Source organism: Chironomus tepperi, unplaced genomic scaffold (assembly GCF_022539635.2).
Source record: "Chironomus tepperi strain 1889 unplaced genomic scaffold, CSIRO-AGI_Ctep_v1 contig_359, whole genome shotgun sequence".
In the NCBI taxonomy this organism is placed as follows: domain Eukaryota; kingdom Metazoa; phylum Arthropoda; class Insecta; order Diptera; family Chironomidae; genus Chironomus; species Chironomus tepperi.
In genome coordinates, this window is record NW_027226481.1 from 3,372,883 (window position 1) to 3,400,523 (window position 27,641).

General features: G+C 29.2%; 1 protein-coding gene across 5 annotated transcripts in view; it reads right to left on the bottom strand.

Moving 5' to 3' along the window:
- Window positions 1-1,477: 1,477 nt before the first annotated feature.
- Window positions 1,478-27,641, bottom strand: part of LOC139094911 (teneurin-a-like) — a 246,051-nt gene continuing 219,887 nt past the window's right edge. For all 5 annotated transcript variants that reach the window (XM_070646145.1, XM_070646144.1, XM_070646146.1 and 2 more), the window contains 6 exons: window positions 11,755-11,874; window positions 11,500-11,599; window positions 9,995-10,252; window positions 8,564-9,927; window positions 5,622-8,436; window positions 1,478-5,501 (listed from right to left, as the gene is read on the bottom strand). In XM_070646145.1, the coding sequence (XP_070502246.1) occupies window positions 4,380-5,501; window positions 5,622-8,436; window positions 8,564-9,927; window positions 9,995-10,252; window positions 11,500-11,599; window positions 11,755-11,874 (5,779 nt within the window). In that variant the 3' untranslated portion in view covers window positions 1,478-4,379. The remainder of the gene's footprint in view (window positions 5,502-5,621; window positions 8,437-8,563; window positions 9,928-9,994; window positions 10,253-11,499; window positions 11,600-11,754; window positions 11,875-27,641) is intronic.

Here is a 27,641-nt window from a genome sequence, read left to right on the forward strand (position 1 = left end):
AATTGAGAAAAAAAAATCTTGGCACTGAAAGTGTAAATAAAGTGTTGATTGCGAACTTAAGATGACGCATTTTTAATGTGATGTGTGATGAGAATAAATAAATTATTGCTTCTGAATGCTTTCGCTTCTTTTTATTTTGTGGTGAATGAAAAACAAACATTTTAGGATGATTTTTTTTGGAAGTGTTTTCTTCCTGATTTTGTTTGAGTTAGGAAATTAAGAGCTTTTCCGAGAGATGTTTGGGTTAAGGCTTTTGAGGATTTGCGATGGAAATGGTATGGCATATAGCCTCATTAGGAAGGCTGAGGATGTGAGAAGTGAAGCGTTGTAGGATGATTGTTTCTAAAAGTAGATCCAGATGAGTAAGAAACAAAAAATCCGGAAAATTTCAAGAAAACTGATGAGAAGTTAAATGACAAGAGTTTCAAATGAGAGGATTTGATGCAGTTAGTTTGTATCCAAGTCTACTAAATTGTATGACGCGAGGATTATCAATTATGATGTATAAAGCTCAATATCTCAAACTGGCAGAATTTATCGAAAGATAGAACTTTCTACAGACGTTCTCTTAACGAGGCAATGGGTCCCGTGCACCCTTGCCAAGAAAGTAACTTACTTACTTACCGGAATCATGCTCAGACTTGGAGCCTAGGTTGCTACAAAATGCCTTCCATCTGACTCTGTTGCTGGCTGTATCACAAAGCTTGTAGTAAGTGTGTGAGTAATTAAAATGTCTAAATCAGAGCTTGAAGAGTTTTTATCGTGATTATTCAGTTCTACCCCCTTGGATCAACTAGAATTGAATTAAAAAGCTACAAAACTATTCAGCAAAATCAAATTTTTTCGTATTAGTACATAAACAATTCTTAACTTTTGACCATAACTATTCAGCTATTTGAAAGCTATTTTAAAGGCACCCTGGCACTCCAAAAGCATTGGCTAAAACTATTCTAGCCAAGCAACTTCGCGTAGAGAAGTAATGCGGGAATGTCAATGAGATGTCAAAACATAGAAATCGTACAAGCTTTGTGATGTGGCCAGAAATAGAGTCAGATGGAAGGCCTTTTGTAATAACCAAGGCTCCAAGTCGGAGCATGGTTCCAGTAAGTAAGTAAGTATTCAGCTATTTAGATTTGATGAGAAATGGGCTCGGATATTTCGAAAGTGCTGATTTTGGAGTAATTGTCGATGAATTTTTGTCTCTAAATATCTTCTCCATTCTTATAGCATTTTAAACAAAAGCCCATTTCTGCCTATCCGCTCTAAAACTTTATCTATACAAAAATGGCACATAACAACTCTAAATGAATGAAATATTAGCAAGAAGAACTAAATGTGCTTAAAATTGTTTAAAGCTTGTTTTACAAGGGTCTACCTTTATGCAATAAATTTAGACAGATTTATTGTAGAGAATCTGAAATAACAGAACTGAAAATTGATTAATGATAGTAAAATGTGAAATAAAATGTCTCATATGTATTTTTGATTAATTACAAAATATTTATTATAGATACTTTTTTTTTCGCTATTTACAATATGTTCAAATTTATTTCTTTTTTGTCATCTTAATTTTCTTTCTTTTTTGGTTTCGGCTTTTTTATCATCATTTGGATTTTTAAATTTACAAATTTTTATGTCCTTTTATTAATGTTTTTCCATATTTTATTTATATCTTATACCCAGTCTTACATAATATATCACAATTAAAACAAAAAGAGTTTAATAACTTAATAATGAAGAAAGAAGTAAACAAATTTAAAATTGAGATCAAAATAAATCGAACAAAGATGTTTGAATGAAAAACAGAAGCGTCGTTGAATGCAATAAATAAGAAAATTAATAACAAGAACATGAATGAAGACGATAATGTTCTCCATTAATTACAATCATTAGGGAGTAAATTTGCGGAAAAAAATATGAAAACAAATTAATTCTGTTGGTGGTTCGAGAGAATTTTTTGGATTAGAAATGGTTTTGAGATTGAAGTTTTTTAAGCTTTTTAGAAATTTTTTAATTTGCAAATTTTGAATATTTGAAATCTTTTTTGAATTCTTGGAAGTTTTTTTAGATTCTTGATAATTTTTTGAAAGCTTCATTTAAATTTTAAAAGCTTTTATAAAACTTTCACAATTTTTTGAATTTTTGAAAGGTTTTTTAAATTTCTAAGAACTTTTTGAAAGCTTTATTTAAATTTTGCAAGCTTTTTTTAAATCTCTGACAATTTTTTGAATTTTTAAAAGCTTTTTTTTTTTTTTGAAATTTTGACCAACTTTATGAATTTTGGAAATATTTTTTTGGATCTTAAGAAACTTTTTCCAAATTTTTAAAAGCTTCAATGAAAATTTTAAAATCTTTTTTGAATTTTTGAAGTCTATTTTGCATCTTTAAAAGCTTTTTATAATTTTTTAAAAACTTCCATGATTTTTTGAGCTTTTTTTTGGATTTTTTAAGCTTTTGATAGTTTTTTGAATGTTTTTTAAATGTTTGAAATATCTTAAAATTCTAAAATTTTCCAATTTTGTCCATTTCCAAATCACATTAACCTATCTCGAACACCAAAATCAAAAAATTCTCACTTAATATCTCTCTATATTTTCTAATAATATTTTACCCCATTTATGCTATTTATAAAGTTTTTTGTATCGTTTTTTTATTCAAATTTTTCATCTTACATATTTTTTTTGTGTTCTGCATGGAAGGATCATTGAGTAGTTTTTTTTTTTATCATTTATAATTAATAATTGTTGTGTGGATTTTTAGCGCTATTATCTCGATTAAGAGAGAGCCATGAAGGAACATAGATATTGATAATAACAACAATAAGTAATATATTTAATAATAATTATTAATTCATTACGATTTACTATGATACAAAAGTTATTCAATTTATTTTTACAATTTTTGGTAGATTTTTTTTTTTTTTGGATTTTTTTAGGTCGGGAGATTTTTTGAAAATTTTTTAGAAACATTTAAATTTTCTTTGAAATTAAAAATTTGACAAAAATGTTTCAAAATTTAATTTTTGAAGGAAATTTTCAATCGACTTTTCTTAAATTCTTAGCATTTTGTGCTATTTATTGAAATTTATTTCCTTTTTTCAAAAATTTAAAAAAATTGTTAATTGAGAAAATTTATTACACAAATCCGAATCCCTAAACCTTCATTTTTTTCCAGTAACTAAACTTATTTATTTGTTTTTTAATCTTAAACTTTTTATATTTTTTCCATAATTTATTTGAATTCCGATCCATATTGCAGATATTTGAATTAATTCTACAGAACTCCACATTATGAATCGTATCCATTTTGTTATTGTTTATTTCATTAAATTTACACCCACGTCTATTTTTTTGCATACACAATCATTACAATTTTTTTTTCCAGGGATATAAAAACAGTTACAGTTTTTTGTGTCATTCTATTCATGCTTACTTTCACGCACAATATGAAAGATTATTATTTAAATTTTTACAACATTCTCACATTCTTTCGTACCTTTTTTGTCATTGACTAATTATTATCATCAATTATTTTTGTGGGTTTTGGGAAGAGTTTTGAAGTGAATCTAATTTCAATAATTTAAAAAAAATTTATTTAAAGTTCAAAAATTTCTAATAGAAATTTTGAAAATTCTTAATTCTTGAAAAGAATTTAAAATTTTAATAAATTTCAAAATTTCAATAATTTTCAAAATTTCAATAATTTTCAAAATTTCAATAATTTCAATAGTTTTTGAAATTCAACAATTTTTAATATTTCAATAATTTTTTAAATTTTCAAAATTTCAATAAACTTTAAATTTCAAAAACTTTTGAAATTTTTAAGTTTTTTGAAATTTCAAACTCTATTAGAATTTCACTAAATTTCAAAATTTAAATTTTTTTTTTGGAAATTTCTTCAATTTTCAAGATTTAAAATCAGAATTTCAAATTCAAAATCTCAAAAAACCTCTAAATCATTCCAACAAATCCACCCCAAAACCCCCACCAAAAAAAGCACAAATTTCCCTCATTTAAATTACCTTTCTTTTCATCCTCCAATGTCTATATCCCAAGTAAATTAAATTAATTCGTAAAAGCTTCCATTCGTCGTGCCTTAATTCATACTGTTATTTTTAACATTTAATAAGCGTTTAATTAAAAAATAAAATCTTTCCAGTATTTTTTTTTTTCCTTTGATTCTCGCTGAAAATTATTTTTTTTCCTTCCTTTTAATTATCTCAATTTAATTTTTTTATTTCGCACCATAGAGCGAAATTCGAGCTTTTCCGTCTCAATTTAAATTAAGACGCTGATGAGAAAGAATTTCTTTTTTTATATTCTACAAAATAAATTTTAATTGAATATAATCGGATTTATTATTTTTTTTTTTCATTTAATTCAACTGTCAAATTCGTTTGATTCTGTTTCATTATTCGATTCTCGTCGTCGTCGCTTCTTACTTTGATTAAATTTTTTCTTTACAAATCTAATATTGTATGGATCCTCAGACAGTTCAGGATACATGTTAACATCATGAATATATTGACAATCATAATAATTTGAGTAGCCCTGCTTTAATATCTCATCCATATCAGCTTGATTCCATTCGGTTGATGTTAACAGTCCATCAGCAAGTAATTCTTTTTCACGTGTCCATGCCTTCCTTACTGCTTGCAATTTTGCATGATGCATCAATCTTATCTTCTCTTTTTCAACTGTCGTACCATATCGTAGATTAATAATTGCATGTGTACCATGAATTTTAACATCTAAATAATTATTATTGCCACTTGAATTCTCCTTATTGACTACATCATGGAATGTTGTATTAACTTGTCCCTGTAGACGCTTTAATTGCTGTCTATCCTCACTCGATCGCCATGAATCTTCTTTTACAAAATGGAAAACATCATGAAGTGAATTGTGAATAATGAAAGTAAATGGCAACAATAATGTACGGTTGAATACTGATGTATAGACGTCACGATAAATGGCATTAGCTGCTGGTACACTTGACACAATTGCTTGACCTTCCAATGTCCTTGTAACAACGATGCCTTTACCAAATGCTGGATCGGCTGATGAACCAACTCTTAATTGACTAAATGGTGATGAATTTGATCGCAATTCAGAATCTTTTGATGTCTCAAAGTTCTCTTGACTCGTTAATCGACGCTCCTTGAGATGCGATAAGAATCCTGATGCAATCGTTAATCCACCATGATGAACGAAATTCTCCTTTTGTACATCAAATGGTGATGGAACATTCCATAAATCATCATTGAATTGTGGCGCCATACTGTCAATTTTATAGCCAATTGCATTAAGCCATTCCATCGTCGATGATGGTGGTTTACGGTTGACTTTTGCATTTACAGGGTCATTTCCATTGAAACGATATTGATGAAGTTTTGTTGGATTTGGAATTCTTTCAAATGTATTTTCCCATTGTGGTGTCATCCACAGGCCAACGAGTGGGTCGTAAACTTTTCCATTTGGCATGTGAACGAGTGATGTGGCCTGAATTTTGAGGAAGAAAAGAAATAGGAAAATTAGAATAATATTTTAGTGACAAATTGCTATGATTTAGGGGAATTGCACTAATTGAGCCTCAAAAATCCCTAAGAATCATCAACTTACCGGATCCAAAACTCCACCACAGAAGTCAATCGGCAAATACAAGTATGGATTCGAATCATAGACAATATGTCCGAATGGTGACCTCATCATCTCCCTAATACCTTCACCATACTGATTGAACACCATTACAGGTGTACCGCACTGATCTGTGGCTATATAGTACTTATTCCTGAATGTCTGAACAAATATCAAATGACCTCGATCGTCGTAATAAAGTGACATTAATTTGTTATCACGTGGTGAATAAATTTGTGAAATTTCATATGGACGTTCTTGATTATTGTAGAAGAACTGAGTGACATTATTTACATTGTCTTTACGTACAACTAGACGATTCATGTGGTCATAGAAGTAACGGACATCGAATCTGCCTTTCTTTGTTGCACGAATGAGCAATCCTTGTGTACTGTAATGGAACTTTTCTTCACGTGCATTTTGGACAATATGTCCTTGGTCATCATATTTATAGAAATTCTCACCAAATTTAGTGATTCGATCCATTGTGTTGTACTCCATAGGAATATTATTACCACGATATGAAAGTGCCAACATATTTCCATTATCATCATATCGGAAGCCCCATGGCTCTTGTGCATCGACACCAATCAACTGACCATCACAGTCATAAGTATAGTTCTTAATATTTGAGAAGTTTGTGACACCGACACTTCTTGTGAACATTTTTGTTTGTGTTATTCTACCATGAATATCGTGCATGAATTCCATCTTGAAGACTTGCATGCGGTGGATATAGACAGTCATTTCAGTTTCTAGATAACGTCCATCGACAGTTCTTGTGAATGTTGCTGTACCATCGTAAACATTTGTTGTATTTGTCTTTGGATGTGTGATTTTAAACTGTGAAATCTGTTCTAAATTGCCACTTTTAATGCTGTACAAGAATGTAATGCCAGGCAGGTTCTGTCCACCAATACGTCCTTGTGTTGAAATCAGACGGAAATTTGAGTCATATTCATACGTAAATTTAGCATTACTTAATCCAGTCTTTGCATTGAAATCGATTCGTTCCTCAGTCAATAATGCTCCATTATACTCGAAATCCCATCGATACTCAAGATCGCGTTCAGTATGTGCTACAGTATTTGGCATTCCATTTTCATTATTATACGTAAATTCACTCTTTCCTTCACCATGAACAATTTCTGATAATTGTCCTTGTGCATTGTATCTATAAACGATTCTGGCACCATCACCAGGATAAATTGTCTGAAGTAATGCACCAGAATATGAGTAATGTTGAAGATATGGCTTTGTGCTACCAGGCGGTGTGTATGTGTACCGAATAAATCCAATTGACCTTTGTAAATCAAACACGTGTTTTGTGCCAGTCGGCAATTGAACCGTCTTCAATCCACCATCCGCATCATATCCCATATTAAACTTACGTTGACTTGCCAATCCTATTTCCGATAATAAATTATTGTCATTATAAATATACGATATAATTCCATCTTGTTGCGATGAAATTTCCGAAAGTAAACCATGACGTTCATAGCTGAATTTTAATTCTGATGGTCCCCAATTCCAACCTTCCATTCGATTAAATCTATCATAAGTAATATTAAATGCGTATCCATTAGTCGGTTGATATGATATTGGAAGTCCAATACTATTATATGTAACACTTAATATTGTAATTTGGTCACGATCATAAAATTGTTCAACATTTCTTGAATATTCATACTTGAGTCCCAATGTACGTGTATTATTAATCCATATTTCACGAACCAACACCTGTTGTGGATTACGTGGATCCTCCGTTGACATACTGTATGTCATGAACATTCGATTAACATCATCATTCATAAAAAGATTTTGATGTGACCACATTGGTAACATTTCAGCTTCAATTGTCAGTGATTTCTCGAGTGATGGATGTCGTGATATGGCCGATGACTCGAACAGCACCTTCTCATTTTCAGCTATGGCAAATGAATTATTGTTAATATTAATTGATGCTCTAAGCATTTGATTGCCACGTTCCATGGCAAATGTCTTAATGCCACCATTCATTTTCAAGCTGGTCACATTTGCTGGTATTTGTGAGAAGAGTGATGGAATTCGTGATTTTATTTCAACCTCAAGTCCATATTCAATGTTTAATTTTGATGTAATTTCGAGTTGTTCACCGCTTGGTAAAATGACACTCTTAACACGTCCAAATTCATTATATTGATAGATGAATGTTTCACCATTACCTGAACGACTTAACATTAATCCATTCTCATCATAATCGAATGATATTTGTGATTTTCCTTTTTCTGTTACACGAATTAAATAGCCATTTGATGAGAATTTTAGTTCTGCTTTATAGTCTTGCGTGTTTTCGATTGATGTAACTAAATTACTGTAATCACGAAGGAATTGAATCTTATTACCCATACTGTCCGTGACTGTTGATAATTTTCCAAAACTTGTATTTTTTGAATATAAGAATGTATAAATTGTTTTGCCTGTTGAGAAGTCTTTTGTCGCGATATGTTGACCGAAACGATTAAAGACATAAATTTCATTACATGATGGATATGGTATGTGATATTCAAAGCTACGATCTGATGCTGGCAAATAATGTTGAAGTGATAAAATTTGTAAGTATGTCTTATCAGCAACATTAAGGACATTATCTTGTGTTACTGCCATTGCTGAGATTGCTAGGAATCTGGTGTTGCTTGACATTGACATGTTACTCTTTACATCGATTGATTTTGAGTTGGGACATAAGCATGGTGGTTGGTTCCCGGCGTTGGTGATTGATTGTGACTTCTTGAATGTTGGACATTTGCAGTTGGAGATTCTAGATGGGAATAGATAAAATTAGGAAAATTTTAGTTTAGTTGATTGAATTTTGAGCATTTTAAGGCACATTGACATGCTTAAGTCACTAAAGAAACATAAAAATTCATTTAAAAAAGTCTACTTACAACACATCAGGCTGTCCAGCGAATATCTTCATATTTCCAGATGTATCAAGCATTCTAATCAAATTGACACGTCTCGAGTCACTGTCAGCAATGAATAAATCTCCAGTTGGTGAGAATGCAATAGCCAAAACAGTTCCAAGAGCTGCCTCATCATAAGTTGCGTTGATATTGCAATGTAATGGAGTTCCAGCAACAACCTTAATCTTCATGTCAGAAGTAAGTTTCAAAACTAGTCGGTCGTCAGTGAAGTGAAGACTTCCATCAAGTGGACTAAGTGCGAGACTTGTTGGCCATTGAAGTTGAACGTCATTTGCGAAAAGTGCACCTTTACAAGGAATTGGACTCCAATGATTATGATGACCATGATGTCCAATTAATGTGTGAATAAGTCCTTTATCGTCAACTGATCGAATATTAGTTCCATCAGCAATAAACATCGTGCGGTCAGCAGAAATTGTAATGCCTTTTGGATGCGAAAGTCTAGCCAATTTAGCAGGTCCACCATCACCACAATTCTCATCATCTCCTGGTATACATCTCTGTCCACTACCAACAACTGGTTCCATATTCGATGATGGATCTGTGACATTCATAAGATATAAAATTTTCAAAACTTGATGCTTCTCTGGATCAGATATGTACAGATGTCCATCAGCCGGTGATACACATAGATAATATTGATATGACACTTGTGTTGCACTGAGTTGAGCAATTGTAATTACATTTCCATCTGTCATGATTCGTCTGACTAAATTAAAATCACCAACATATAAGCTACCATCAGGTCCTGATGCTAATGCAACGGGCGTCAACAATTTGCTGTCTTTTGCCACTCCATTACATTTATCACGACAATTTAATGGTCTTTGTTGCTGTCTTACTCCCATCACAGAACGTACAACTTTTGGATACTCCTTTAAATGTAATGTTGATCCATCACCTTTTTGTAAAATTCCCTCATTGAAATTATATTGATGATGAATATTCAATCCCCATCCACCAATATCCGATATATCAACATCAAAGCCCTGCAATTTTGCTGTTTGTGTCTCCCATACAATATCATCACATGTCGAATGCTCATAACCAATTGAAATTCTTGCTATTGCTGCACCATAAACTTTTTGCTTGTATACATTACGTTTATTCCATGCGAATGTATGCTCAATATTTGGATCAGCTTCATATGTTTTGACATGCAATGAACCCTCAATTTCTATACCAATATGAACGAGGGTGAGAGTTGATGGAATTTTATCGCCCGTCAATTTCATTCGTACAATACTTGAATATCCGGGTACTTTTGATGATTGATATGTTAGATATAGACTTGAGCCTGGAATTTGTACTGATTCTTGTACAATCTGAAAAACATGAACAGATAAAAAATTAATTAATTAATTTTTTTTAAATTGTCATTTTTTTTTTTACCTCAGCTTCTGCAAATATTACAGACTTTCCAGACATTGAACCAATTGCATTTGGCATCCATGTACTCGTCAAATGTGGCTTCAATAACTCATGATCATGATCCTTGCACGTTGTCTTATCTTTAACGGTTGAATTCTTCTCGATGAATGAGTATGAGATTGAGTTTAAGAAACTAAATGTCATGCTCTTTCCCAATTTTGGCTTTATGCTGTTATCTTCATCGACGAGATGCATTAACAGAGGCGGTAAGACAAGCATCTACAAAAAATATATAGTTTTTATGGTGAAAAAATGGAAAATCATTGATGATTTTTTTTTGGAGTTGAAATTTTTTTGCTGTATTGATGAAAGTTCTTGTTGGAAGTTAGTATCGGGTTTGAAATTAGGTTGATGAAGCATTGCTCTACACTTGACTAAAGCGTTGCTTCAATATATTTGCTGTAATTTCGATTCAATTTTGACTCAAGCTTTGCTTTAAGATTGATAAAAGTTTTGCTTTAGGTTTATCTAAAGTGTCGCGATAAATTCAATTAAAGCTTTGCTGCAAACGCAATCAAAGCTTTGCATCTAGTCAACCTAAAGCTTCGATTTAAATTTTGACTGATGCGTCGCTTCAAGCGTTTCAAGCTCAAGTTCCACAAAAGCTTTGATTTAATTTTTGCTTCCAAATTTTCTGAAGCTTCGCTTTGAGTTCAACTGCAGCATTGCTGAAAATCTGAAGTGCCGCTTCAAGTGCAACTTAAGTCTTCAAACTGTCATTTCATTACAATTCAAAAAAGCCTTAAAAATCCATTAAAAATCCCATTGACCACCAACTCAATGCTAACTTCACATCAAACCATCCATTTCCTCTCATTCATCGAACTATTGTATCATCATGCATCGATAGAAATAAAAAAACTATATATTCTATAGATTTTGTAGCAAACCCCATACTCTTGTTGTATCTAGAACCATCGACAAAATCGTTCAGATAAAAAAAATCTTTTTTATGCAACATCATCATCATCATGCTGCATAAAACACTAATGGTGCATTTTGTTATAAAGCCATTGAAAATATATTCAATCTCAGCATTACACTAAAAATTTGTGAGTAGCAGATTTTTTGAAGAAGTTAATGGATGAAAATGGGTTTGCTTGGGGATGAGGATTGTCTGGCTGGATCTCGGCATCGTTGGTTAGTTTGATTATTGAATTTTCCAGAGCTCACTTGAGTGCTATAATGCGGCAAACCTCATTTTGGGCTGTAAAAATCGTCATAATCAACCATTGAGGCTTACTGTTGATACGACGATGTATCGGTGCCTTGGTAACGCTGTGCTATTCATGTCGAAGGTGAGTCAGGTCTAATTCATTCAGAATCATTATATAAACACCTGCAAATGCACCAAATGCGCCATATGCACAACCAAACCAAGAACTTCCAATCAACTTTCAAGCTTATGCATGAAGAGCAAAAAAAAAAAATCTTCTACTAAAAATACAATGACAATGATAATTTACTTGATTCCATGGGACAAACACAGTTCGAGTCATGGGCCGGAAAGGTGAACGTTGAAATTGCAACGTAATTGCACCACCGCCATTAACCATTACGTCAAACCTGATAGTTTAGAAAATGGAGTAAAAAAAAGAGAATTTAAAATGAGAATTTTTGTGTAGTTTGAGGTACATAGACATAGATGAGATCATTGTGTGCTGCATTGTATTATAATATGCTTGCGTAATGATCCTTATTCATACAAAAAAAATACTCACCATCCACCTTGTCTGGTCAATGTGAAACCAAAACGTGAATCTCTATCAACAGACACTCGTACACCGACAATGCCTAATCCCTGTGACGTGACGACTTGTCCTCTCAGCACCGAAACACGACTGTTGTGATTTTCATACAGATTTTTTTAAATTTTTTATGTTTGTGTATTTATGTGTGAGATTTTTTTTTGTGAATTATTTTGTGGTTTGTCCGCAATAGAACAAAAAGTTTTTTTAAATCATTTTTATCGAGGAGGGAGAAGCAGGAAAAAGGTATAAAATTCAAAAGATTAGAATACAATTGTTCTCAAAATAACCCGCATTTTGTATGTTTTTTTTAATTTAAATATTGTGAAACTAAAAAAAGTATATTTTTTTTATCAATAGACTCTATGTATTATGTGATTAAAAATAATGACAACAGTAATAATCGGTAACAAAAATGCGGCTTATTATCAATAAATTAAAATATTTTTTTTTTTTTATGGTGTATTATAAAATCTATAGATATAAAAATTTGAGGTAAATGATGTCGATTGTGGTTGAAAATTATCGATGGATTTTTTTTATTTTTTATTTTTCATATTTTTTAATAAAGAAAAAATTTTTCAGTAGTGCTGAAATTTGGTAGCTGTTGATATGGTGAGTGCTGTAAAAATGGTTGACAGAGCACATATTGTTTGTTGTAAATTAAACGATGTACAACATAGTCCTGGGATTTTGATGATAAATTGAGAAATTGTTAAGTTGTAAAAATTTAATTTAATTATTTTTAAAGTTTTACTTTTTTTGCAAAGTTTTTGGAGTTTTTTTTAATTTTTGTATAAATTAGAAATTTGAAAAATTGTATTTTCAACTTTTGCATAAATTAAAAATTGCAAAAAGTTTATTTTTAAAATATTTATATTATTTCAATTTATTTAAAAGTTTTATGACGATAGAAACTCAAATTCAAGTTTTATAATCCTGATTTTTCTAGAAAAAAAGAATTAAATTTATTTTATGCATGTAAATTTATTTATAATTTTAATAAAGAAGCTTGAAAATATTTTGAATAAACTTTTAATTTCCTAACAAAATACAAAGTTTCAAAAATTTCAAAAGTTAAATCTAAATTTATAATTTAATTGAATTCAATTTTTTTTATCATAATTTTACAGAATGCTCCAATGATGCACAATTTACAACTTAAAAATCTTGTTTTTCAATTCTTTCAAATTTGCAACTTCAAAAATATGTTTAAAAAACTCCTTTTGAAATTAAACTCAAACTTCAGCAAAAACTCTTAAGAATGAAAATTGTTCAATATGCACCAAACATTTTCTATTCAATTGAAATTGGATTATTAACAATTTATAATTCTTTTTTTGTTGTAAAATCTCATGAAAAAAAGTTTTTCGAGAAGCTTTTACTGAATCTTGAATAAAAAACCATCAGAAAGCATTCCATGTTAATAATTTTGTTCGACAATCTTTTTGAGGTAAAAGAATATTCTTATTATTATGTTTTGAGGTTTTTGAATGGTGAAAAGTTGTAGGAAAAAGTTTGGTAATTCTGATAGAATATTTTGAAGGAGTCAGAAGATGGTTTAGAACTTATCGGAAATTTGGACACAATTAGTGCAATTTTTAAGATTTATTTATTTTTTGAGCGACACAATGCAACAAATTGAATTTTTTGCCGTAAAAATGGATCAAAATTAGACGATACGAAGCTGTCAAGGCAATTTTGTGTTTTGCCGTTAATATGGTGACTTAGGGGAGTCCTAATGACCCCGTTGTGCTTTTCGGATTAGACAATTTTGAAAAGAAATTGAAGAAACTAAAGATCAAAATTGATAAATTTTTTAAGAGCACCTACTAATGGCATTTAAAAGGTATTTGATACTGGAAATTAGATCAAATATGTGTTAACTCTTTTATGTCACAAAAACGTGATTTTAGTCAACTGAATGAAATTTTGAAGTTGAACTTTCAAATAAAGAATTTGATAAATGTTTTATAAATTAAAGCACTCAATTATAAGAAGCATCAAGTTTCGTTATACAAGATAATTGGTCATTTTCACCTAGAGGACCAAAGAATTCTTAGAAGGAGGATATCATAAGAGATAATATTGCATTTCGCATCAAAAATTCGGTAAACAGAAGCCCGTTATTGAGCTAAAATTAGGCAAATCTTGTTGTGACATCGATAGGACTGTCAAATTTAGATGGTTTCCATTTATTGTTATTGAAAGAGCTTTTGTGGAGCCTTCAAAGCTCCGTGACAGTGCCTCTACATTTGAGTTGCTTTTATAAGAGAGACTATCGATCTTAATTGACTAGAAAAACAAGTAATTAAGTATCGGTTCCAAACTTTTCCCGTACTTAATTCACATACAACCCCTATTAGTTTGCATCTACACCTTCCCTTCTCTTTCATAAGAAAAACTTTTTCTTGCATCTCATAAAAAAAACTATTTTATTCACTATAAACTCACCTTTCAACTATTACATAAATTGAATGAAATAAGAAGCTTTAATGTAAATTGTAAAGAAACAAGATGAAGTGTGCATGTTTTGTAAAAGTTTTTTTTTTACCTAAGATAGACGAGAAATATTGTAAAATATAGAAGACTTAGCAGTGCTAATTAACTTTGTTGAAAAGTTGAAGTCTTTCATTAATTTTAGGGGTTTTTGAAGTGAAAAATAATATTTTCTTGTGAAGTTTTTGATTAACTATTTCTTTGATGATTTTTTGAGCTTTTTTCCTTTTGACATTTTTCGAAAATATTTTCCTTTGACTTTTTTTTTTGATCCCTTAAGCTTGTCATCAGCTTCAAATTTCCACTTCAATCATCAAAATAAATACCTGTCAAATTACCAATTAAAATACTGATTATTTTTAATTTTCAGAACCGAGCATGAATGTGAAAAGTTCAAGGATATTTTGTATTTCTCATTTGTGAATGTTTACTTAATGTTGAAAAAGCGCAAAAGTGTTTAATTAACAACTTAAATTTCATTCATCTCGTTTGCATCACTTCACATGAAAAATAAGGCACGAAAGCTTGAGGATCAACAAAAAAAAAGGTTTTTTTTGTCTGAAACTTGATATTTTTGCAAGCAGAGCTGACAATTTTTTTTGTTGACTTTTGTCTTTTTTTGCTGATGATGAGTGGGTTTGTTTGAAAGGTGTGGATTGAGGGATGAAATATTTTTGCGAGTTTTAAGGCTGCACAATATGAAAAACATAATTTGAATCTATCAAGTTACATCAATTTACTAAGAAATTTGAAATAAGTTATTACGAGTTGCAACTTAAATGTTTTAAGGGTTCAAAGGCAAATTAGAGATTTAAATTTCCTTGAAAATTTTGAAAATCAACTCGAATTTTAGAAAAAAAAAAAAAGTTAAATTTTTAAAATTCAAAAGTTTTCTGAAATTAAAATTAACTTTCAATTGTAATCTTTTTAATTTAAGGAAAAATTTCATTTCGTTTTCCTATTCCTTTAAAAATTAAAATTTTAGATTGTAAAATTTTCAAATTTTCAATTTAAAATCAAAATCAAAATCAATTTCTTTTGCAAATTTAAATTTTGAATTCCTTCAAATTTTAAAATTTTTCAATTTTCCAATACTAATCAATCTCATATTCTGACTTTTTAAGATTTTTAAAAAAATTTGTATTATTTAAAAATCTCAGATTATTTAAAAAAATCAATTATTAAAAGAATTAAAATTTTGAATTTATAATTCTCAAAACAAAAAAACATTTAAGATTCAAAAATTCTTTAAAATCCTTAAAATTCCATTTTAAACTGGAAAAATCTCAATATTTTCCCAATATTTCCAAAATAAATCTTCAACTACAACTTCAGCTTCCAAATTAACATTTCCGAAACTCATTAATAAACATTAATGTATAAAAAAAACTTTTCCATCGTCAATTGACATCATTTACCTTAAATTTCTGAAACAAAAATAATGATTAATATTCATTAAAATTCATTCTGTAATAAAAAGAATAATCAAAATAAAAATTAAAAATTGTTGAATAATTAAATGTTGTTAATTAAATATATTCAATTTCCAACATGCAATTCAAAAAAGAGGAACTTAAAATTAAAATTAGTAAATATTTTTTTCATCGCTCAATTTTAAGAGCTCAGAAAAAACTTATAAATTCGAATTAAGTTTCAGTTCCGAAAAACATCATCTGCCATTTTCTGCACATTCATTTTAATTAATTTTGACTGTCATTTTTTTTTTCACAGTCATGTGTGACTTTGCTTCTTTCTGTATACTTTATGATTAATTCCTTTTTTTACACAGACACAGAACAGTACAGCATATAAGTTTGTTTCTTTTTTATGGTTGCTACTCTTAATTATGCTTCATTGGCAGTGATGAGGAGGAAGTATTCGTTATTTTTAGAAATTATTTATCTTAGGTGTGCTTGAAGATGATGAAAATTGGTTTCTTTTAGCAGAGGTGGGTGGTAAGGTACATTTGAAGACTTACCTGAATATCACAAATTAGTTAATCGATCGAAAATCAGTCATCTTGGCGACAAGACTCTGACTTGATGTTAAATTTGGTTTAAACCCGAATTCAGCATTAAGTGATTCTGACATGATGCTAAAATTCACTTTAACCGAGCCCAGCATCAAGTCAGAGTTACTCAAGCATCGTGCCAGATTTTGGATCGATTACCCGTCTTGTGCTATTCTGGCAATTGTCATATTTCGTTACAATCTGTATTCATTTCAATTTCAAATTATCAAGCAATTCCCGGAAAGCACACGCCGTGGAAATGGCACAAAATCCAGCTTTAGGTCGATTTGACTCTGTGATAATACCGGATTTCATCAAATCTGGTCAGAATCCAGAACTACACTGACCTGGGGTTTCATTTTTAGCCATTTTTACTTTTGTGTGTCTTTTAAGATTATTACGCATTAAGGTAATTATGAAAAACTATAACTAAATTGGCTAGAAATTAGAAAACAGCTCAAATTCATAAAGACTAGCTTAGAACTTGCTGAAAACTATAATTTAATGGAGTAGCAACTAGAGTGTGTATACTTTTGGACGGTTTAACTGTTTATCAAAATTAAAATTGATTGCAAGCCTAACTATGGCTTCCTAAAATTCAATCAATTTTTACTAGAGAGGACAAAATGTATAAAATGGAACTTCGAACTAAAATAACTCTATTTTATAATTCTAAGTAGACGATGGACAGGATCACATTGTACCGTAATCCAATCATAGACTTCCTCTTCAAGTTTTAAATCATCTTTAAAACATGACAAAACGTGTCCAAACCCCCAACAATTTCCCACCTCTGCAAAAAGAATACTTTTCATAACTGAGCAAATTTTCTTAATAGAAGAAGGAAAATATTTTTTTTCATCAATTTTGCCTTTAAAAAGTGAATCGAGAATGGAATGGAAGTAAGAAGAAAAAAAATTCTTTTGGTGCTTTAGGGCTTAAAACATAAAGAAAAATATCTTCTTTTTTGCTCATTTTTTGCAGAAAATTATTTTCAGTCTTCAAACAAAAAAATGATGTTTTTTTTTTCGTATATACATAACGGGTAATTAACATGATGTCTTCATTTAAAATATTTTTTTCATTTTTTTCTTAGCAGTAACATAAATGATCATGTTGCTTATTATAATTAATTATACATGAAAATAATAAGGCAAAATAATATATCAAAAATAAGAAAAAAAGTTTCTCATTTTTTACTCGAATTTTTTTCAGTTTTTTTGAAATAAAATGACATCCTGGAAGTAACATTTCCTTTGTTCCTCGATGTTGAAATTAACATTCGTGTTCAGTTGAATGATAATGATATTTTTGCTGTATCTTTTTCTGACAGTAATTATGTAGGAGGATTTATTATCTTAGTTTTATAAAAAGCATGTCTCTTTGATAGAGATGTGATGCTTGTTGTTGATGTTATGGATGTAATGAACAGCTTTTTGATTCTTTGTAGTAAATGCAAAGATGCATGTTGAGTTTGAAAGGAGATCTTTTGCATGAGATTTGTATAGAAATGTGACTGGTATGAATTTACTGCTTTTTTAGATGGAAATTGTAGTTCAGGATTGCGTGGGGTTTAACTTTTTATGGTTTTATTCTAATTATGAGTCGTAAGACTTCCTTATTTTTGAATGAGGGAATTTTTAGAAGCTCTGTAACGCCAAAAATAGCATTTTTGGTGCCTTTCCCCCTCCCATGGTAGCTCAAAGTAAGAAAATCATGAAATAAATTTGTAAATCTGCCCTTCCCACGTCCTGCTTCTTCCTAAGCATTAAATAAGCAATTGCGCATTTCATTAGCAATTTAGAAATTTATTATTAAAATTTTCAACAATTTTCTCTAATTTAAAAATTTAAAAATTAACCCAAAAAATTCCCCATAACCTCAATTTATTCACCAAAACCATTTCCTTAATTTAAATTTAATAATTAATTTCGAAAATGTTTTAAAAAAATTAAAATTCAAACCCATAAAATACTTAATGCACAAAAATTATTCAGCCCATGTTTGTCGCATACATTCTAACACATTTAAGTCTTAAATATGCCAATTTTTTTTAATTACTCAATGGCATAATTGAATTTTCATAAATGCTCATGCTGAAAATTGATGTCGTCGATATGCACAAGCATAAAAATACTTTCGACAGCACAAATTTATTAATTTCATTATGCATCAATATTTTTAATGCATGGTTATTGATTATAATGAAACTTAAGTGGCTTTTTTTTTATCGCAAATGTGGTAAGAACGAAGAGGAAATAGCTTTTTATTTTTTCGTGAAAAAAGAGAGATTGCTGAGGGTAATTTATGTGACCTAGTAACGAAGTTCGGAGAAGCTTTTTGCGTCATAAATTTAATTGAATATTTAAAGCAGTGAATGATTTTTTTTAGAAGTAGATTAAAGTGGGATGACGTCTTGTTATGGAATTGGATTCGGTCATGAGCCGCAGGATTTTATTTTCTGGATATTAGACGCGTAGGTCGGCAGTTTTTGGCTGTACCTTATAATTAGACCTTATAGTTAGTACCTCATAGTAGACTGAAGAGACTGAAGACCTACAGTTTTGGACGTACCCTAGTTTGAAGCCTGAAATGAATTTTTGGACAGTCTTGTACTTTAAAAACTTGAGGAAATTTCGAGTGATATTTTTCGTCCACAAATAGAACCGACAGTTATAAGTCGACTCTATTTCTATTGATAAACTTGACATTTCATGTCAAATGTCTCGAATTTCAAGCTTATAATTAGATAAAGCATAATATTTGAGTGATGACTTCAATTAGTCAGTTCTGCTTGGAGTGTCCGGCAACTGTAATAAATCCAGCGCTTTTTTGACAATTCTTGAAGAAAAATCTCGGAACTTCAACACGTTAATCTGTCGAATCCTGAACTTCAGATCGATATATTAACTTTAAAGTAGTCCTGCGTGCCTTATTACGATGCAATAATGCCACTTTGTTTCACTCAACATGACTGCCATTATTCTCTTCTATATTTGCATCAATAATCAATAATCCGATCCATTTTTTCTAATAATAATAAATCTAATAATATTTTGAAATAGATACTTTATCAGCCACCCATTTACAATTGCCTACCTTAATCCAATTGACTAGCAGACTGTATCTGAATCTTGAAACTTAAAGCTTCTCTTTATTTTTGGACATTATCTAGAAGATTTGCAACCCTATTACTGCATACCTTTGTCACAAGAATTTAATCGACTCACATATTTCAGCAATGGATAGCCTTGCATGACATATTCACAAGGGTCAACTTTTTTTTAGTAGACAATTTTGTCATGTAGCAGTCACATGAATTAATCCCAATTTCTTGGAAGGATATACCTAGGATAAATTTAATATTAAGTTTAAATACCCGAATTACAAACTCAAATAAGCAAATAAAATTCTACAAATTGACGTTAAATGTTTTGTGAATATTGAAACTGTCGACAAAAGTTCAAAGAACTTCAAATCGACTCAAAGACTAGTTCATAATGCTGAAGACATTCCTTACAATCTCAAACTGCACAAAATGCACAGTTCACATGCCAAAGACTCCTGATATCTCGCATGATTGCTTTGAATTTTTCATCACACTTTTCATAATATAAACAGAAAAAAATAAGGTACAAAAAACTTTTTATAGCTGCTTTAATGTGTAAACAGGAAATTCTTCCTGTTCGTTCACAAAAGATGTGAATTATTACATAATGATGTGAATGAAAAAAAAGAGGAGCGAATGAATGAGATGAGATACAAAAAAAAAATATGAGAGAAAATATAATCTCAATTTGACGAAGCATATCAAAAGAGGATCTAACAAAAAAAAAATCATTTCATCATTCACTGAATAACACGAAAGGATGAGATTCCTTGAGGGGAATTTTAGGAGAATTATTTTGTGATTTTTTTTTTTGGGGTTAGTTGATGATTTTTTTGAGGTTGGTTGATGATTTTTGAAGATTTAGTCCAAATTCTAAACAAAAATTTTAAAATTATTAATGTGAGAATTTAAAAATGTACAATTTTTGAAATCTTGAAATTAAATTTCAAAATATTTAAAGTATTTATTGAAAATTGAGATAAAATTTTTAAAAAACTTTATTCAAATTTTTGTATAAGTTCAAATAAAATTTTTAAAGTTTCAAATTTGATTTTTGTTGAATTTCAAATAAATTTTTATAAAAATTCAATCAATTTCAATTGAAGTTCTCAAACAAATTCATTTGAATTTTTCAATCAATTTCACTTAAAATTCAACAAATTCATTTAAATCTTACAAAAATATGAATTAGTTTTTCAAAAATTTCAGTTTAATCTTCAATAATTTAAGTTTAATTTTTAAAAGTTTCAATTTAATTTGCAAAAAACTCATTTAAACTTTGGAAAATTTCAAATAAAGTTTAAAAAATTCACAAAATTTTAAAAAATCCATTTAAACTTTAGAAATTTTTACCTTAAATTCTAAAAATTCATAAAAAATTAAAACTCAAATTTTAATGAACTGTGTTGTAGTTTGAGATTATTTTAATCAATTTAGAATTGATTTAGACCATAACATCCTTCAAAATCTCATCAAAAACCCCAAAAAAACAATATTTTAATAATTCCCAAAAACAAAAATTCTCCGCAAGAATCCGGAGAGCGAAGAAGACATAAAAAAAATGTTATTTCCGAGGGCTTTTTCGCATATATAGATATAATATTGTAAGTAGTTAAAGTATTTAACGAAAAACTCATAAAACATACATGTATATATTATATAAAAACAAATATGACAGACACAGACATTAGGATCAAGGGACATAAAGGATGGAGGTTAAAGGTATTTTATTACATATTTTTTGTGTATTTAATGAGGTTTTTTTTTTTTTTGCATCGGCTCGAGGTTATTTTCTCTTGAATCCACATAGCATTTTTCACATTTATATATATCTTGCTTGTTTTGATGATGATGATCATGATGATGATGGTTTTTTTCATTCCTGAATTCTTATTAAAATATTTATTGCGTTCTTTCTCATCGTTTTGTTGAATAAAAAAAAAGCGAAAAACAAACTCATTTTCATGTTTTCTTAGGGATTCATTCAATAGCAATAGTAATCGTTGTGTGTAAACATACATTTACTTTCACATTTTTGTAAGTAATTTCTTTCACATTTTACCATAAAAATAAAAGATTTCTTTTTGATTGTCTTATAAAATTTTTGTTAAATTTTTGATGATGATGGTTATAGGTTTACGGATATTGTTGAGTATAGGGAGTGGGGAGGCCATGAGGTGATGCGAAGTGTGGGAAATAACGATGAGAATTTATGAAAGTTTGATGTGAGATTTTTAAGATTTTAAATTGATTTTATAACTTTTTTGTTTCTTTTATTGAAACTTTTGAATTCTTATGAATTAAAAGTTTATCTTTAAAAACTTTTAATTTTATTTATGAATTTATTTTTAAATTTCAAAAAATTAAAACATAAACATTTGATATTTAAAATTCAAAAAAATTGAGTCAACAAATTTAATTGAATTCGTTTGAATTTATCAATCTAATTTAAAGATATTTTAAATTTTCTAATTTTACAAAATATTAATCACAAATTTCAAAAATTTCAAAACAATTCAAATTTTAGTAATTCAAATCTTTCAAAATTTAAAAAAAAAATTGAATATAATTCAACTTAACAATTCAAATCTTTCAAAGTTTTAAAAATTCAATTCTTTTAGCTTTTAGAATTCAAATTCTTTAAAGATTTACAAATTCAAATTTTTAGAAATCAAAAAATTCTAATTTTTAAAAAATTCAAATCTTTCAAAACTTTAAAATTTCAAAGTTCTTAATTAAAAAAAATCAATATTTTAAAATTTTCTTAAAAGTTAAATAAAATCATTTTAAAATCTTCAAAAAATCCTTTAACATCAGTTCATTTCCTTCAAAATTTCAACGTCCTTATAACCTTAAAGTCCACACAACTTCACCCCAAGGTCCCCAAAGGTATAAATCGTGGATAATTCTCCTCACAACAACAACGAAAAAAAAATGAGAAAAATTTATCTCATTTAAAAAGGAAGTGATAATGATGAATTTTAAGTTAACATTTTCAAGTTAAGTGTTTAAAATAAAACAAAAAGAAAAAGAACATCAAGAAGAGTGAAGGATTATAATCTTTAATAACCAAGAAAAAATCTAAACGAATAAAAATGGAAAAAAAAAGGTGAAAAAAAAGAAGATTTATGATGGTTGGCTCTTATGAGCCGCCCGTAGACATTTCATGTTGATGACTTTCTTTTAAAGTACTTTTCTTACGTTCGAAATAAAGTTTATGATGAACAAGAACTTGGAACACGAATAAAGATAAAATTTTTCTACTTTTTCACGTGAAGACAAAAAAAAAGTAAAAAAGAAGACAAGAAAAAATTAAAATTCACCCGAAAGCGAGCGTATTATGCAAAATGAATTCAACAATTTGTGTTTCTAGAATTCTTAATTTGCAATTCTAACACACAAAGTAGGAATTGGGGTCGATCGTAAATGATGGACAATTTTTGAGGGGGTCCAGTTGGCTCTAATGCAACAAAATAATTATTTTTTCAGATAAAATGAGAATTAAATTTTAAATCCCACCTCATTTATGAATAGACCCCCAACAAAAGTGGGAAAAACTTCCTGCAACATTTTTTCTTTTCTTCGATTCTAGTGCAATGATTTTAAAATATACAAAAAAAATTATCATAATTTTCATGTATTATTCACCCAATTGAGTGAAACTTTATAACTCATGGATATCCATTAATAACTTTTTGCATCCAACATTCATGATTAATAAGAAATGGAAGAAATTGGAGAAAAGTTTATTTCTTGAATTCATAATGTAGATTATAGCTAAAGAAGAGAAATGTTGATTAATTGCATGCTGAAATATTCATTGATCAATGAATCAATTTGTTTATGAAGTTTATGAATTATTATTGATTATCTATGGACGTTGGTGTGAAGGATTCTGAGATGTAATTTGACATATTTGATGATATTTGATGTGCTGACACGTGACACGTGTTGGGAAGATTTCAAGGATTTTTAGGATGAAATATTGGTTCTAATTCTTAAGAAGCTTTCAATTTTGGAAGAAAATGTTGAAAAATGTTGGAAAATTGTTGAAAAAATTTCTAAAATTTACTCAAATTTGGAAGATTTTATGATTTTTGGAAAAAAAATTCATTTAGATATCATCAAAAATCATATTTTTCATCAAAATATAAGAAAGACTAATCAATCAGGTCAAATCCTCAACCGTTCTCTTCCAACAACACCGAACACATAGTTTAGTACTCCAAAAGTGTCTGTATTGTATTCAAATATTTATCATTGATCTTAAAATATCCAATATTACTTATTTAACATACAATCTATTGAAAAAGCACACAAAGAAAATTATGCAAAAATTGTTAAAATTTGCATTTAATTTATTTTATAAAGATAAGATGGCTACAACATCCTATGAAAAATATCATAAAATTGTTCATTCTTCTGTATAAATTATCTGATCTGATGTTTTGATAGAAAATTGAATGCTTTGGATGCAAAAGTTTGAGTTGAAGATTTTAGTTTAATAATTTTAGTCAATTTAAAATTTTTACAAATTTAAAAAAGATTTCTAAATTTTTTTTCTAATTTTTTAATTCGAAATCTCAAGTTTAAACAAAAATTCAACTTTTTCTTATTAAAATCTTCAAAACTTCACCAAAATTTCAAATTTATTCCCAATAACAATCGCAACGAGAGAAGAAAAATTGTCGCATAAATCGTGTTAGTAATCGCTCAACAATTAGAACTCCATTCAAATGAAACACAAATCAATGCCATAAAAAGAAATTGAAAATAAAGTAAATCGCAACATGAAAAAGTTGACAACAAGAAGAAATAAAAAAATATAAATAAATTTCGCAATGAAATTACACATAAATTTCGACACAGTATAATTATCATAATTTTTATGTTGGCACAAATTCTTGTTTTGCCACGAAAATGTGGCGGGTAGAAAAGGAAATAAAAATACATGAAAAATACACGAAGAAATAAAAAATAAAATTCATCATCGTTATTTAATGGTAAAGGAGGATGTTAAAATTGTGAGAGAGAATCAAGATAAAGAGAGGGTTTGAGGGTTATTTTCATTTTTGAGTGTGGTGGGGGCATCCCTTGGAAATTGGTAGGAATAAATTCGTAGCTTTAAAGCTGGATTTGACAGAATTATTAGGTTAATGATTTTTCATAGTTTTTATGAGTTTGCATAGATTTGGAAATATTTAAGAATCCAAATATGAAGTAAGATTGATTTTACTCTTAATTTAACTTGGGTTAACACTCTAAAAAATCATTTGATTAACTGAATTATTCTCAAATTATTCTCAATATTCTGACAATACCTATAAAATACTCTTTAGTATCCATCATCAGACAATTATTGAAACTAAAACTGTCTGAAAATTGAATTCATTGCTAATAATAGATTCATAGTAATTTGTCTGTAACAAATGGAAAGCATTCAATACAATGCTTCCTCAATTTTGTGTAATGCTGGATTAGAAGTGAATTATGGATTAAGCACCATGTCAGAACAACAGTTACTCACTTATGCAAAGTCACTATTGAAAAAATACACAAATTTACGAGCTCACTCAACAAAATGAAGACATTGATTGTTTTATAGCTGAGGACTGAACTATTTTGTACCCTTCCCTATATCTCAAGTGACACAAGCAAAAAAGATGGAACAAGGCTCCGCTAAAGCTCGTTTATAATCAAAATCTAAAAGTCATCTCTGAGTGGCTGCAATAGGCGTAAGGAGCTATATGAAAACCATACAAAGACGACATTCATTTGAAGTTGTTGAAAGAGCTTTGATGGAACCTTAAAAGGTCCTTATCTTAGCCTTCTTCATTTGTGTTGTCAGACTCCATATCAATACCTAAACTTGAGCCTAATAATTCTGTCAAAATTTTCTTCAAATAGTTTATCATTTTACTAGATTCAAACTAACTTTTTCGACAAACCATCGACGAAACTAAAATATATTCAATATTTTCCAAGGGATGTCAAACCAAATATAACTTAGATATAAAAAAATAGAAAAAAAATTCTTCTTTTATAGAGAAATAGAGCGAATGATAAACACATTTAAAGCAAAATCATGATAATAATAAAAAAAAATGGTACACATATCAAAATGAAAAAAGGAGGAATAAAAAAACATAAAAAAATGAAAAGAAAAAAACACACAAAGCGACACAGATGCAGGTGACATGAACAAATTTTTTTCTGTATTTTCTTTCATATGCTGATACACAAAGAATAATATAAAAAAAAAGTTATTTATGAAATGTTTCTCTGATGGAAAAATATTTTGATTTGCTCATACTTTTTATATATATTTTAACAGAGCAATTTCATTTTTTGGCATTGACAATAATATGGTAATTATAAATATGCCAGCTTTCAGAATTTTTATCATCGCTTTTTGAATGATTCAATTAATTTGAGGATGGTGAACAACCAAAGGTGGTCTTCATTCTATGCTAATTTTAATTAGAATTTCTGCGGTTGTTCATTAAAAAAATTTTTTTTCTTTTTTTTCATCTTGATACTGACTTGATTATGGCACAGTAGGGAATATAATTTTGACATATTGATTATTATTATTACCACTGGCAGTAGATGGTGTGAGGTAGACACAAATTGAGTTTGATACATCAGCAGGTGATTTTGGAATTTTAATTTGATGAAAATTTGTGGTTAGATGCTTGTTAGAGTGGCAATTTTTATGAAATATTATAGAATTTGTGCTTGATGAGCTTTTAGGTTGTGCTGACAAGGAACATGCTCACTTATATTGATTAAGCTTGCTCATTTAAGTGAGTTTGCTCATTTTCTGTTAGGACAATATCTAATTTAAAGTTTTCTAACTATGTCGTGCGTCCGCATGCACAGTCAAGCACCAAAGTTGCTTTTTAAAGCTAATTTGAACACTTTTTGACACTAATTCACTCAATACCTGAGCTGACATTGGTAGTTGCTCCAGTTTCTAGCACAGATCGCAAAACCAGCATTGATAGGGTGTCTCAGAACGTTTTTGATCAAAAATGAGTTTCAAGACTCCATTTCAATCTCAAATTCCTCCACACCAGTATAATTCAAACTCACAAGCAACAAAATATCTAAAAATACCATTTCAAATGGACCCAAACTTTAAACATCCACAAAAAAAGTATTCTGTTTACAGTTATAAAGTCTATTTCAATATTTTCCTTCGCCGAAAAGCTCATTATAATTATTTTTCCCAATTAAAACAAGGAAAAATTCAACATAAAATTTGTCAAAAAACATCATTAACTCATCAACATTCCAGCTATTACAGTCGAGTGCTCTAGGCAATTTTTTTTGAAACTCAGTGTCGCAAAAAACGAGAAATTTAAATTGACATTAGTAAGCTGAAATACTCATAATCCTCATTTATGGGATTTAGATTGAATTTTGAGTCAATGTTTGTGTTTGTGGAGAGGAAAAATAAGCCTCCGATTGGAATTAGAAACAAATTTACTTTGTACTCAAGTCTTTTGAGCTGTAAAATTAAATGCCAACAATTTGACTGTAAGGAACAAAACTTGAAGGTCAAATTGACAAAAAAAAATATCATTTCACTTAAATTATCTCCGAAACAAAACTCATAAATTAATATTTTATATATATTTGTCCCCGCTTTTCTGTAGCAGTTCAAGTCTGTTTGGTATTTGAAATATTTACAGGATTTGGATCAACATAATCTTGAATTATTTACGATTCAAAAAGCTTTGCAAAAGAATTTTTTCTTTTTTTTTTGGATTTTATGACATTAAATGTCATGAGGATTGAGTGGGTTTTAAATATTAAAACTTAAGCTCTGAAATGGTTTTTTCTTGTCAATTTTTTCTGAACTTTTTTGGGATATGAGAGAGATTTTTAGTTTTCTTTATGATTCTTGGAGTTATAGTTGTAGTTTTATGGACTTTCAACTCATATCTTAGTTTACGACTCTCTATGAACATTTTGGAATACGAAATGGTGAGCAGGTTGACCTGTTGGCACAATAAAGACTGATTTTGGTCCATTTTAAGGTAAAAACTGGATTTTGACGCTCGAAATTGACGTTAAAGTCTTAAATTTGACAGTAAAATCATTACTTAACACTCTAACTGCAGACAATTAATGTCAGAGTTAATAAATACCAAATTTTGGACAATTTGTAGTCAAATAATGGAACCCATACCTCTATGCACAAATACTCATGAGCATGAATTAAATAAACAACAT